This window comes from Salmo salar, chromosome 10 (genome assembly GCF_965601325.2).
Source record: "Salmo salar chromosome 10, fSalSal1, whole genome shotgun sequence".
Classification (NCBI taxonomy): domain Eukaryota; kingdom Metazoa; phylum Chordata; class Actinopteri; order Salmoniformes; family Salmonidae; genus Salmo; species Salmo salar.
Genome location: NC_138300.1, coordinates 123847086 through 123862690, shown reverse-complemented (window position 1 = coordinate 123862690; position 15605 = coordinate 123847086). Strand labels below are relative to the sequence as shown.

Genomic DNA, 15605 nt, shown 5'->3' with positions numbered 1-15605 from the left:
TTGTATTATAGCAGGGGGTCGTGTGTTGTATTATAGCAGGGGGTCGTGTGTTGTATTATAGCAGGGGGTCGTGTGTTGTATTATAGCAGGGGGTTGTGTCTAGGATAGTGTTGTATTATAGCAGGGGGTCGTGTCCAGGATAGTGTTGTATTATAGCAGGGGGTCGTGTGTTGTATTATTGCATGGGGTCGTGTGTTGTATTATAGCAGGGGGTCGTGTCCAGGATAGTGTTGTATTATAGCAGGGGGTCGTGTGTTGTATTATAGCAGGGGGTCGTGTCCAGGATAGTGTTGTATTATAGCAGGGGGTCGTGTGTTGTATTATTGCAGGGGGTCGTGTGTTGTATTATAGCAGGGGGTCGTGTGTTGTATTATAGCAGGGGGTCGTGTGTTGTATTATAGCAGGGGGTCGTGTGTTGTATTATAGCAGGGGGTCGTGTCTAGGATAGTGTTGTATTATAGCAGGGGGTCGTGTCCAGGATAGTGTTGTATTATAGCAGGGGGTCGTGTGTTGTATTATAGCAGGGGCCGTGTCCAGGATAGTGTTGTATTATAGCAGGGGGTCGTGTGTTGTATTATTGCAGGGGGTCGTGTGTTGTATTATAGCAGGGGGTCGTGTGTTGTATTATAGCAGGGGGTCGTGTGTTGTATTATAGCAGGGGGTCGTGTGTTGTATTATAGCAGGGGGTCGTGTCCAGGATAGTGTTGTATTATAGCAGGGGGTCGTGTGTTGTATTATAGCAGGGGGTCGTGTCCAGGATAGTGTTGTATTATAGCAGGGGGTCGTGTCCAGGATAGTGTTGTATTATAGCAGGGGGTCGTGTGTTGTATTATAGCAGGGGGTCGTGTCCAGGATAGTGTTGTATTATTGCAGGGGGTCGTGTGTTGTATTATAGCAGGGGGTCGTGTGTTGTATTATAGCAGGGGGTCGTGTCTAGGATAGTGTTGTATTGTAGCAGGGGGTCGTGTGTTGTATTATAGCAGGGGGTCGTGTGTTGTATTATAGCAGGGGGTCGTGTCCAGGATAGTTTTGTATTATAGCAGGGGGTCGTGTCCAGGATAGTGTTGTATTATAGCAGGGGGTCGTGTGTTGTATTAAAGCAGGGGGTTGTGTCCAGGATAGTGTTCTATTATAGCAGGGGGTCGTGTCCAGGATAGTGTTGTATTATAGCAGGGGGTCGTGTGTTGTATTATAGCAGGGGTCGTGTCCAGGATAGTGTTGTATTATAGCAGGGGGTCGTGTGTTGTATTATAGCAGGGGGTCGTGTGTTGTATTATAGCAGGGGGTCGTGTCCAGGATAGTAACACCAGTCTAATGTGTTTTTTTCCATTCTAGCTGAGGGAGATGTGTTCCTGTGGGGCAGTAATAAGCACGGCCAGCTGACCAATAGCAGTACAGACTCCTTCTTACCCAGACCTGTCCTCCTAGACCGCTCACCACTGGGTGGAGAGAAGGTTACCCACGTACACAGTGGCTGGACACACCTCGTGGCCCAAACAGGTGAGAGAGAGACCGGGTCTTGTTTTTAGTAATTTAGTAATAATTAATAAGTAATAAATAATAATAGTAATAAAGTCATTTTAGTAGAAATTGTTTTTGATATGGGCAGGGACTTCCTGAATGTTTCTAGTAAGAAGTGATCGTTTTCGGTAGCAAAATGTTCAAAACGGTGTGCTTTACGGAACACAAATCAATCGATCTTTTGGCATCGACTCTGACTAGAGAGTTTAAATATCGATATTTAATGGAGATGTGGATGATACCGTTAACGCTGTTGAAGGAGGTGACACATCCTAAAGCCTGAATGTATAATACATTATGAATTGGCTATAATGCATCGTAAGACACAGTATGACCCTGTTACAGTGTCTTACCGTCTATTATCTTTTAAAGACAGGGATGTTTCTTTTTTTGCTGAATGTATACAGTTGAAGTCAGAAGTTTACATACACCTTAGCCAAATACATTTTAAACTCAGTTTTTCACATTTCCTGACATTTAATCCAAGTAAAGATTCCCTGTCTTAGGTCAGTTTGGATCACCACTTTATTTTAAGAATGTGAAATGTCAGACTAATACTAGAGAGAATGATTTATTTCAGCTTTTATTTCTTTCATCACATTCCCAGTGGGTCATTCCCAGAAGTTTACATACACTCAATTAGTATTTGGTAGCATTGCCTTTAAATTGTTTAACTTGGGTCAAACATTTCGGGTAGCCTTCCACAGGTTTCCCACAATAAGTTGGGTGAATGTTGGCCCATTCCTCCTGACAGAGCTGGTTTAACTAAGTCAGGTTTGTAGGCCTCCTTGCTCGCACACGCTTTTTCAGTTCTGCTCACAAATGTTCTATAGGATTGAGGTCAGGGCTTTGTGATGGCCACTCCAATACCTTGACTTTTGCCATTTTGCCACAACTTTGGAAGTATGCTTGGGGTCATTGTCCATTTGGAAGACCAGTTTGCGACCAAGCTTTAACTTCCTGACTGATGTCTTGAGATGTTGCTTCAATATATCCACATAATTTTCCATCCTCATGATGCCATCTATTTTGTGAAGTGCACCAGTCCCTCCTGCAGCAAAGCACCCCCACAACACGATGCTGCCTCCCCCGTGCTTCACGGTTGGGATGGTGTTCTTCGGCTTGCAAGACTCCCCCTTTTTTCCTCCAAACATAACAATGGTCATTTTGGCCAAACAGTTCTATTTTTGTTTCATCAGACCAGAGGACATTTCTCCAAAAAGTATGATCTTTGTCCCCATGTGCAGTTGCAAACCGTAGTCTGGCATTTTTATGGTGGTTTTGGAGCAGTGGCTTCTTCCTTGCTGAGCTGCCTTTCTTGTGGATATAGATACTTTTGTACCTGTTTCCTCCAGCATCTTCACAAGGTCCTTTGCTGCTGTTCTGAGATTGATTTGAACTTCTCGCACCAAAGTACGTTCATCTCTAGGAGACAGAACATATCTCCTTCCTCCTGAGCGGTATGACGGCTGCGTGGTCCCATGGGGTTTATACTTGCGTACTATTGTTTGTACAGATGAACGTGGTGCCTTCAGACTTTTGGAAATTGCTCCCTAGGATGAACCAGACTTTTGGAGGTCTACAATTTTTTTTCTGAGGTCTTGGCTGATTTCGTTTGATTTTCCCATGATGTCAAGCAAAGAGGCACTGAGTTTGAAGGTAGGCCTTGAAATACATCCACAGGTACACCTCCAGTTGACTCAAATTATGTCAATTAGCCTATCAGAAGCTTCTAAAGCCATTACATAATTTTCTGTAATTTTCCAAGCTGTTTAAAGGCACAGTCAACTTGGTGTATGTAAACTTCTGACCCACTGGAATTGTGATACAGTGAATTAAAAGTGAAATAATCTGTCTGTAAACAATTGTTGGAAACATGACTTGTGTCGTTCACTATGTAGATGTCCTAACCGACTTGCCAAAACTATAGTTTGTTAACAAGAAATTTGTGGAGTGGTTGAAAAATGAGTTTTAATGACTCCAACCTAAGTGTATGTAAACTTCCGACTTCAGCTGTGTGTATATATATATATTTGTAATAATAACATTTACAACAATACTGAATGAACACTTTTATTTTAACTTAATATAATACATAAAATCAATTTAGTCTGAAATAAATAATGAAACATGTTCAATTTGGTTTAAATAATGCCACCCACAGTGTTGGCGAAGAAAGTAAAAGTGCAATATGTGCCATGTAAAAAAGCAAACGTTCAAGTTCCTTGCTCAGAACATGAGAACATATGAAAGCTGGTGGTTCCTTTTAACATGAGTCTTCAATATTCCCAGGTAAGAAGTTTTAGGTTGTAGTTATTTTCGGACTATTTCTCTCTATACCATTTGTATTTCATAGACCTTTGACTATTGGATGTTCTTATAGGCACTATAGTATTGCCAGCCTAATATTGGGAGTTGATAGGCTTGAACTCATAAACAGCGCTGTGCTTCAAGCATTGCGAAGAGCTGCTGGCAAACGCAGGAAAGTGCTGTTTGAATGAATGTTTACGAGCCTGCTGCTACCTACCACCGCTCAATCAGACTGCTCTATCAAATCATAGACTTAATTATAATATAATATAATAAATGCACAGAAATACAAGCTTTAGTTTCCAGATTTGACCATATTAATGACCTATCATTCTGAGAACAAAATGTTTATTCTTTCAGTGAAATATGGAACCGTTCCGCAGTTTATCGAACGGGTGGCACCTCTTAAGTCTAAATATTGCTGTTACATTGCACAACCTTCAACGTTGTGTCATAATTATGTACAATTCTGGCAAATTAATTACGGTCTTTGTTAGGAAGAAATGGTCTTCACACAGTTTGCAACGAGCCAGAGGACCCAAACTGCTGCATTTACCCTGACTCTGCTTACACTGAACGCAAGAGAAGTGACACAATTTCCCTAGTTAATATTGCCTGCTAAAATGAATTTCTTTTAACTAAATATGCAGGTTAAAAAAGTTTTACTTCTGTATTGATTTTAAGAAATGCATTGATGTTTATGGTTAGGTACATTGGTGCTACAATTGTGCTTTTTTTGCGAATGCGCTTTTGTTAAATCATCACCCGTTTGGCGAAGTAGGCTGTGATTCGATAATAAATTAACAGGCACAGCATTGATTATATGCAACGCAGGACATGCTAGTTAAACTAGTAATATCATTAACCATGTGTAGTTAACTAGTGATTAAGAGATTTTTTTGTTTTTTATAAGATACGTTTTTAATGCTAGCTAGCAACTTACCTTGGCTCCTTACTGGACTCGCGTAACAGGTGGTCAGCCTGCCACGCAGTCTCCTCGTGGATTGCAATATAATCGGCGCCCAAAAATGCCGATTACTGATTGCTATGAAAACTTGAAATCGGCCCTAATTAATCGGCCATGCCGATTTTAATCGGTCGACCTCTATATACAGTATGACCCTGTTACAGTGTCTAAATAAAATCACATTTATTTATAAAGCTCTTTTTTTATATCAGCTGATGTCTCAAAGTGCTGTACAGAAACCCAGCCTAAAACCCCAAACAGCAAGCAATGCAGGTGTAGAAGCACGGTGGCTAGGAAAAACTCCCTAGAAAGGCCAAAACCTAGGAAGAAACCTAGAGAGGAACCAGGCTTTGAGGGGTGGCCAGTCCTCTTCTGGCTGTGCCGGGTGGAGATTATAACGGCACATGGCCGTCTATATACAGTATGACCCTGTTAAAGTTTCATATTATCATTTTATAATGATCCGGTTCTAAATAGACTGTCACTTGTTTCTTCCAGAGAGTGGGCGTGTCTTCACTTGGGGCAGAGGCAATTATGGACAGCTGGGGAGGACAGAACCGACCAATCAGAGTGCAGATCAGCAGACGGGTAGTGCATTGAGAGGAGCTGCCGGCCAATGGACATGTGTCCCTGCAGAAGTCAAGATCCTCTGTGGAGCCACACAGGTGAGACGGGTCACAGGTGAGACGGGTCACAGGTGAGACGGGTCACAGGTGAGACGGGTCACAGGTGAGACGGGTCACAGGTGAGACGGGTCACAGGTGAGACGGGTCACAGGTGTGTTTGCGATAGTGGCCGCGTTATCAGCAGTCGCCTTACAGAAATGAATGATCAATGATTTCACCAACCTCTTGAAGAGAACTTCAGCCCCAGTCCAGCAGAGGGCAGCAGAAACCAAAACACAGAATCCCTCCATCTAAAGGTGGTTTTCTATAGAGTAATAGTCTTGCTGTTGTACTGGTGCGTTGGTTGTTACCTGCATCGCTGTCTTCCCTATTAACCGTAGTGCACTAGAAGGGACTGTCCAGTGAAAATCTCACTTTATTTTTTTTAAGTTCATGTTCTCAAACCCAAATAATGTTGTTGACTCATCCTATACTCGTGTTTGTGGCCAATGAATGAATTGGAGAAAAATAAGAAATAAAAAACACTTAAACATTTGTGGTGAGTTTTTTTTTTTTTTATCTCAAACAGACTGTTTACAAAATAGAGGATAACGTAATTCTCCTGAGGAGGATGAGCTGGCCAATCAGTGGTCTAGAGGAGGATGAGCCTGGCCAATCAGCGGTCTACTAGTATGAATATTTTTAATGACTGGTATACGCCCACACCATTCTGTTGCTGGGCTACGCCCACACCATTCCAACACAGAAACGCTGCTTTTTAAATACTTAATTACCACTCATATTGTAATTAATTATTGGGCAAATCTGGGAACACTGGACAAATTCATTTATAGCGAATGAAAATGTGGCTTTATGCTCACACACGCCCCCTGCATCATCAACCCCCCCCCACAGAGGTAACAATCAAGCACATACTTTTTCCATGTAGTGTATGGACACCCTCTTTCAAAATTAGTGGATTCGGCTATTTCAGTCACACCCGTTTTAACCTTTTATTATCTAGGCAAGTCAGTTAAGAACAAATTCGTATTTACAATGACAACCTACTGTTCCCTGGTAGGCCAACTGCCTTGTTCAGGGGCAGAATGACAGGTGTATAAAATCGAGCACACAGCCACGCAATCTCCATAGACAAACATTGGCAGTAGAATGGCCCGTACTGAAGTGCTCAGTGACTTTCAATGTGGCACCGTCATAGGATGCCACCATTCCAACAAGTATGTTTGTTCATATTCTGCCTTGTCAACTGTAAGTGCTGTTATTGGGAAGTGTCCACATACGTTTGGTCATGTAGTGTATTTAGCAACACACAGAGGTAACAACTTGGCACAATATTTAGCAACACACACACACACACACATACACACAGCATTAACAGCATGTGTGTTCACTGTCCTTTGACTAGCCTTGGGGACAGAATGTTGACTGTCCTTGGACAGAATGTTGACTGTCCTTGGACAGAATGTTGACTGTCCTTGGGGACAGAATGTTGACTAGCCTTGAGGACAGAATGTTGACTGTCCTTGAGGACAGAATGTTGACTAGCCTTGGGGACAGAATGTTGACTGTCCTTGGGGACAGAATGTTGACTGTCCTTGGGGACAGAATGTTGACTGTCCTTGGGGACAGAATGTTGACTGTCCTTGGGGACAGAATGTTGACTGTCCTTGGGGACAGAATGTTGACTGTCCTTGAGGACAGAATGATGACTGTCCTTGAGGACAGAATGATGACTGTCCTTGAGGACAGAATGATGACTGTCCTTGAGGACAGAATGTTGACTGTCCTTGAGGACAGAATGTTGACTGTCCTTGAGGACAGAATGTTGACTGTCCTTGAGGACAGAATGTTGACTGTCCTTGAGGACAGAATGTTGACTGTCCTTGAGGACAGAATGTTGACTGTCCTTGGACAGAATGTTGACTGTCCTTGGACAGAATGTTGACTGTCCTTGGACAGAATGTTGACTGTCCTTGGACAGAATGTTGACTGTCCTTTGACTAGCCTTGGGGATAGAATGTTGACTGTCTTTGGACAGAATGTTGACGGTCCTTGGACAGAATGTTGACTGTCCTTGGGGACAGAATGTTGACTGTCCTTGAGGATAGAATGTTTTCTGTCTAGCCTACATGACTGTGTGAGGAATAGACAGGTTGACATTCAGCACCAATAACCAATTCATATGATGCGAAGACTTCATCGGATATTTCATTTCTCTCCACAGATTGCCTGTGGATCTGAACATAACCTTGCTATCGTAGGTATGTATTTATATATTGTGCAATGCAGTCACTGAAACTCCAACTTATTTGTTGTGTTATCCTACTGTATTTGGCTATAAATAGACTCCCCCCCTCCTCCCCCCCCCCCCCCCCCAAAAAAAAATTTGGATTATGAATGAATTTTAAATCGTAGTCTGTCAACCCACTGAGAGGAAGCTAGGGGAGAGAAGGGGACAGGGGAGTTTAGAAAATGGGTCAGCAACTCTTTTTAAAAGCATGTTGTTTTCACTACACTAAGTGCTAAGTGACTTGAAATGGGATGCGTCCCAAATAAGACACTATTCCCTATATAGTGCACTACTGTTGACCAGAGCCCTATGGATTGCAGCTGGCTCTTATGCGTGACTCATGTTTAGTTACTACAGTACACTGTGCTCTTACTTCCTGGTTTGGGGAACCAACCAGAATACAAAAAATGCATGCAAGGCTTAATGTGGCATTATGGGAAATAAATATTTGATGGGGTTTTCCCTCTCCTGTTCACTTCTTCAATAAGTGAAGGATTCTCCCGTCTAATGCATGGCAAACCTCTGGGTGAAATGTTCAAATAACTAGTGTTTGAGGGGTAAGTCGCATACAAATCTGCCCGCTGGAGACTGGGCTTTAATCCCTGCATCTACCTTCCCCACTGTTTCAGCCACTATCTGTCTCCCCTTCTGATTTCCATTCTACCTCAATAAAATGGAAAATACCTTAAGAAATGTATTGAAATAAGTATTTAGTTAGCTATGAAACCCTTTTCTTTTTAAATCCAAATGTTGGTGAGGTTAATTACACTTGACCTGACACATGTCCAAATATGGAATGGAATTGATGGGTATAATTATATGCATAGAATTCAATAGAAATCACACGTTTGACTGGACAGGACCTTTTCAAAGAATTAGTAAGAGAGAGAGAGAGTATATAGTTCATAGTGTATATATATATATATATATAATGCTTTACAGTTTAACGTTAGGGTGAAATGTTAATTATTTTGATGATTCTTTGGCGGATTTAAGGGTTGGATTATAACTATGTCGCCCTATAGGGATTATAATCTTTGGCTACAGGAAGTAATTAGTACTAGGGATGATGGGTATCAATGACAGAGTTCATCTCACACACACACACACACACACACACACACACACACACACACACACACACACAGTATATGTTAAGCAGAATATGTGTCACTGAGACGGTTAATTAACCAAGCTGCTCTGTGTTGATGAGAAGAGTCAAACACAAGAACAGTCACACGCAAATTTTCACAGTTGTACATTGTGTTTGCACAAACGGCACCCTATTCCCTATATAGTGCACTACTTTAGACCAGGGCCCTATAGAACCCTATTCCCTATATAGTGCACTACTTTAGATCAGAGCCCTATAGAACCCTATTCCCTATATAGTGCACTACTTTAGACCAGAGCCCTATAGAACCCTATTCCCTATATAGTGCACTACTTTAGACCAGAGCCCTATAGCACCCTATTCCCTATATAGTGCACTACTTTAGACCAGGGCCCTATAGAACCCTATTCCCTATATAGTGCACTACTTTAGACCAGAGCCCTATAGAACCCCATTCCCTATATAGTGCACTACTTTTGACCAGAGCCCAATGGGTCCTTCAAAGTAGTGCACTATATAGCGAACAGAGTGCCATTTGGGACGCGGGCCTGTACAGTGTGTGAATAGAGTTTGAGTAGAGTTTAAATACAGGTTCATAGTCATCTCTCCTCCCAGGCTTTTTCTTCTTTGGACTTTATATGGCGATTGGCAACTAACTTTCATAAGGTCTATTACCGCCATTCTGTTCATCATTCAGTCACCCACGTGGGTATAACCAATGAGGAGATGGCACGTGGGCATATGCTTCTAAAAGCCAATGAGGAGATGAGAGAGGCAGGACTTGCAGCGCGTTCTGCGTCACAAATAGAAGATTCTTCTATTTTAGCGCCTGGCAACGCAGACGCTCGTTGGCGCGTGCGAGCAGTGTGGATGCCAATGATTGAATAACATGTATGTGTACGTTTATTTTGCAACGCACGTGACGCGAGCGTTGTGGTCAGCATGTCAGTATACGTAATTCCCAAACATTAAGAATTCATGAAAACGTAAAAATTAACATATCTAAGTGCTCGCTTGTCATAAAAAAAAAAAAAAGTGTAATTCTTCATGTATATGAACAGATTTTAATAAGATTTAATGTTGCTAAAATGATGTCAGTTCCACTTTTAATATCATGTTCAAATACACCTAGTGTATTACACAACACAAGAAAACCTTTTTTGTTGTCTAATATGGTTTTTGGTTTGGTCATGGTCAAATACAGTGGCACGTGTTTTGTTGTTTTGGCTCTTACTCCAGCAGCACTTTGGATTTAAAATGATACATTCACTATGAGGTTAACGTGCAGACTGTCCGCTTTAATATGAGGGTATTTTCATCCATGTTGGGTGAACCGTTAATAAATTACAGCACTTTCTGGAAATAGTGTCCCGATGAAATTTTTTTTTAAATGCATTTTCTTTTTCTTTTTGTTATTTTTTCTATTTTTTGATGTTATTTATTTTTTTATAAAATTTGTATCATTTAAAAAAAATATATATATATATATTTTTTTTTTTAAGGGGACCAACCGTATTGGGACAAATTCACTTATGTGTATCAAAGTAGTGCAAAGTTTAGTATTTGTTGGATCCATGTGCTATTTTGGTTGTGTTTCAGATTATTTTGTGCACATTAGAAATTAATGGTAAATAATGTATTGAGCCCATTTTATTGTAAATAATACTAATGTAGCTGCTACCATGTTTACGGATAATCCTAAATGAATTGTGAATAATGATGAGTGAGAGAGTTACAGACACACAGCTATCATAAACCCAAGAGATGCTAACCTCTCACCATTACAATAACAGGGGAGGTTAGCATTTTATATCATAACCCCAAGACATGCTAACCTCTCACCATTACAATAACAGGGAGGGGTTAGCATTTTATATCATACCCCCAAGACATGCTAACCTCTCACCATTACAATAACAGGGGAGGTTAGCATTTTATATCATACCCCCAAGACATGCTAACCTCTCACCATTACAATAACAGGGGAGGTTAGCATGTTATATCATACCCCCAAGACATGCTAACCTCTCACCATTACAATAACAGGGGAGGTTAGCATTTTATATCATAACCCCAAGACATGCTAACCTCTCACCATTACAATAACAGGGGAGGTTAGCATTTTATATCATACCCCCAAGACATGCTAACCTCTCACCATTACAATAACAGGGGAGGTTAGCATTTTGGGAGGGTATGATATTTGTGCGTCTAACTTTCTCACTGATCATTATTCACAACTTACATTCTGAAAGTATTCAGACCCCTTTTTTTATTTTATTTATTTTTATTTCACCTTTATTTAACCAGGTAGGCTAGTTGAGATCAAGTCCTTTATTTAACCAGGTAGGCTAGTTGAGATCAAGTCCTTTATTTAACCAGGTAGGCTAGTTGAGAACAAATTCTCATTTACAACTGCGACCTGGCCAAGATAAAGCTTAACTTTTTTTTGTTACGTTACATCCTTATTCTAAAATGGATGAAATCGTTTTTTCCCCCCTCAATTTACACACAATACACCATAATGACAAAGCAAAATCATATATATTTATTTATTTGCAAATGTATTACAAATACAAAAAAACAGAAATCACATTTACAAAAGTATTCAGACCCATTTCTCAGTATTTTTTTTTTGTTGGTTTATTTTATTTTTTAAATGTGTTATTGATTATCCGAAACATACAATATACTTGCAGTGAAGCCGCTCAGCAACTACATCATACCAGTCATCCAACAGATTCCCATTCAGAGCGACACACAGAAGCATCCAGGGTCAATATCCCTGCTCAAGGGCACGTTGACAGATCTCCCACCAGGCCAAAAAAAACGTGAACCCTCCAAGATCCCCCCCCCACAGTTCCCCAATAGCTCAACAATTCGAGACCCCTCCCACAGCTCCTCCAAGAAGAAAAACTAAAATAAAAAATACAATTAATTCCATTCCCCACCCCCCCCCAAGAACCCCCATAATGCACCAACAACCATGAGAATGAACTAAAGAGAAAAAGGAGAAGAAAACAGCAAACAACAATAATAAATAATACATTTAAAACTAAGGACATCAAGAACAACTGAAATCATAACAGCAATGCCAACTGTATATGTTTGTGTGCATGTCTGGCGCTATTACATGTATGTGTGTGTTCTTGTATGTGTTTATTTGAATGAGAGTGTGTGTGTATATGCATGTGTACAAACACCTGCACGGCATCAGCCTCGGTGTCATTCAAACATACTTTTTATTTTGACTTTATTTTTTACTTTTATCTTTAACCATCATTCTATCTCCCGCACAGCAACTCCACTCCCACTTGTCTCCAACCCTCAGCTTCCCTCAGCCCATCCCATCTTTCTCTGCTGGCCACCCTCTTTGGATTTCTACGCAACATCTTTCAACTATGCTGTGATGTTTAACGTACAATTTCAGTCTGTCTAATTTGAATAGAATCCACAGATTGCGAGTTGAAGATAAATATTTTCACTAAGAGTATTAGTAATTGACTGACCCGGTCTCTCCAGATCTCCTAACAGTACTATTTCTAGGGTCAATTTTAGATCAATGCTATGCATTTTCAGCCATTCCTGAACCTGAGACCAGAAACAGGCTACCTGAGGGCAATACCAAAATAAATGGTCTATTGATACTGTATCCTCACAACAAAATCTGCAGAGCTTCGATGATTTTATGCCCCAAATATTCAACATTTTGTTGGTGGCAAGAATTCTATATAATAGTTTTAGCTAAAAAGCACGAAGTCGTTAGATAGATAGATCTATCTATCTATCTATCTATCTATCAACTCATACCATGTACCATGGAATCGGTACATCGAAAATTTCTTCCCAAATATTTTGCAATCTGTATGGCACAGTTGTCAACTTCCTGGTCTTCAAATGAAACTGGTTTACCTATTCATGCTATTTTTATTCCTCCGCCAGTTTTGATCCTTTATATTGGGCAGACAGACCAGTTCTCTGCCTCCTCCCGCTGCCACCCGCCTCCTCCATTTTTGGGGTGATGCTGTAATCAGTTGGTTGTACTCTTGGATTGAGCAGACCTTTCCATACAATTCTGATAACTCCATGAAGGACATAACTCTACCATTCCAATTTACAATATCATTTAAGAAGAAAATACCCTTTTCAAACATCTTTTCCATAAATACAGGTATTTTATCAATCAGCACATTTGAGTTCAGACATAATAGTTGTTGTAGTATTTGATCTATCTTTTCAGGGCGATGAAATTGTAGCCAGCTCTGCAATGCTTGTTTGAAGAAGAGCGATGCTTTGAAAAAAGTATAATTTTCAATCTGCACAAAGGCAAAAGGGCCATTTAAAAAAAAATGGATGAGCTTTTCTTAGTAATCTACTTGAGACTCTTTACTCAGTACTTTGTTGAAGTACCTTCAGCAGCGATTACAGCCTCAAGTCTTCTTGGGTATGATGCTACAAGCTTGGCACACCTGTATTTGGGGAGTTTCTCCCATTCTTCTCTGCAGATCCTCTCAAGCTCTGTCAGGTTGGATGGGGAGCGTTGCTGCACAGCTTTTTTCACGTCTCTCCAGAGATGTTTGATCGAGTTCTAGCTGGGCCACTCAAGGACATTCAGAGACTTGTCGTTGTTCTGTTGGAAGGTGAACCTTCGCTCCAGTCTTGGTTCCTGAGCGCTCTGAAGCATCAAGGATCTCTCTGTACTTTGCTCTGTTAATCTTTCCCTCAATCCCGACTAGTCTCCCAGTCCCAGCCTCTGAAAAACATCCCAAAAGCATTATGCTGCCACCGTGCTTCACCGTAGTGATGTTGCCAGGTTTCTTCCAGACGTGATGCTTGGCATTCAGGCCAAATAGTTACATTTTGGTTTCGTCAGACCAGAGAATCTTGTTTCTCATGGTCTGAGTCCTTTAGGGGCCTTCTGGCAAACTCCAAGCGGGCTGTCATGCTTTTTACTGAGGAGTGGCATCCGTCTGGCCACTCCTACCTAAAGGCCTGATTGGTGGAGTGCTGCAGAGATGGGAGAACCTTCGAGAAGGACAACCATCTCCGCAGAGGAACTCTGGAGATCTGTCAGAGTGACCATCGGGTTCTTGGTCACCTTCCTGACCAAGGCCCTTCTCCTCTGATTGCTCAGTTTGGCTGGGCGGCCAGCTCCAGGAAGAGTCTTGGTGGTTCCAAACTTCTTCCACTGTGTTCTTGGAGACCTTCAATGCTGCCAAACAATTCAGTACCCATCTGTGCCTCGACACAATCCTGTCTCGGAGCTCTATGGACAATTCCTTCGACCTCATGACTTGGTTTTTGCTCTGATATGCACTGTCAACTGTGGGACCTTATATAGACAGGTGTGTGCCTTTCCAAATCATGTCCAATCAATTGAATTTACCACAGTTGGACTCCATTCAAGTTGTAGAAACATCTCAAGGATGATCAATGGAAACAGGATGCACCTGAATACTTATGTAAATAAGGTATTTTAGTTTTTTATTTAAAAATAAAACCCGTTTTCGCTTTGTCATTATTGGGAATTGTGTGTAGATTGAGATTCTTTAAAAATATATATATTTTTTAGAATAAGGCAGTAACGTAACAAAATGTGAGAAAAGTCTGAATGCACTGTAAACAAGTTAGTGCTTTCAGTTAATTATTAAATACGTCTTTTCAGTATTTTCATATGGTTTTGGCTTTCTGAGGATGTCTTTTTTTTAAGGGATCTAATTCCTGTCCTCCCTCCTCTTTGTCCTGCCTAATATTTATCCTAGTCGCTCATCCCTTACGCACCACCAGCCCAGACAGATATGAGGCACATCTAAGCCCTTTTGAAAGTGGAAGATTCCTGCAGCATTAAAGTTTGAACACTGACCCAGTTCTTCTGCCTCTGTATTGGTACCAGAGTGTACTAGAGAGAGGAAACGTGGACTCTGGTTGGTCTCTTTCCTCCTGAAGTGTTCACTCGTCAATTACTCTCCACAAATTTAAAAGCATTTTGGATCGGTGGAAACATGGGCTAGACTAGAGGGAGTTTCCACCATATTTCAGTTCCTTTTCAAGTCTGTGAAGGGAAGTGAACAAGTGCACATTTTGGGAGGTAGGAGCGATATTTGAGACGTAGACTTAGGTTTGGGAGCACCCGTAGGGAACCTATTAGAGAGGAGGTGTTAGTTGGAGAGAGACCCCATAGGGAACCTATTAGAGAGGAGATGTTAGTTGGAGAGAGACCCGTAGGGAACCTATTAGAGAGGAGATGTAATTTGGAGAGAGACCCGTAGGGAACCTATTAGAGAGGAGATGTAATTTGGAGAGAGACCCGTAGGGAACCTATTAGAGAGGAGATGTTAGTTGGAGAGAGACCCGTAGGGAACCTATTAGAGAGGAGATGTTAGTTGGAGAGAGACCCGTAGGGAACCTATTAGAGAGGAGATGTTAGTTGGAGAGAGACCCGTAGGGAACCTATTAGAGAGGAGATGTTAGTTGGAGAGAGACCCGTAGGGAACCTATTAGAGAGGAGATGTTAGTTGGAGAGAGACCCGTAGGGAACCTATTAGAGAGGAGATGTTATTTGGAGAGAGACCTGTAGGGAACCTATTAGAGAGATGTTAGTTGGAGAGAGACCCGTAGGGAACCTATTAGAGAGGAGATGTTAGTTGGAGAGAGACCCGTAGGGAACCTATTAGAGAGGAGATGTTAGTTGGAGAGAGACCCGTAGGGAACCTATTAGAGAGGAGATGTTAGGTTCCATACGGGTCTCTCCAACTAACATCTCCTCTCTAATAGGTT

At 41.3% G+C, this 15605-nt stretch overlaps 1 protein-coding gene across 1 annotated transcript in view; it reads left to right on the top strand.

Annotated features, from left to right (window-relative positions):
- The window catches only part of sergef (secretion regulating guanine nucleotide exchange factor), a 41901-nt gene that overhangs the window by 10544 nt on the left and 15752 nt on the right, over nt 1-15605 (top strand). The window contains exons 6-8 of the mRNA XM_045688686.2: nt 1336-1500; nt 5297-5463; nt 7649-7685. Of these exons, the coding sequence (XP_045544642.1) occupies nt 1336-1500; nt 5297-5463; nt 7649-7685 (369 nt within the window). The remainder of the gene's footprint in view (nt 1-1335; nt 1501-5296; nt 5464-7648; nt 7686-15605) is intronic.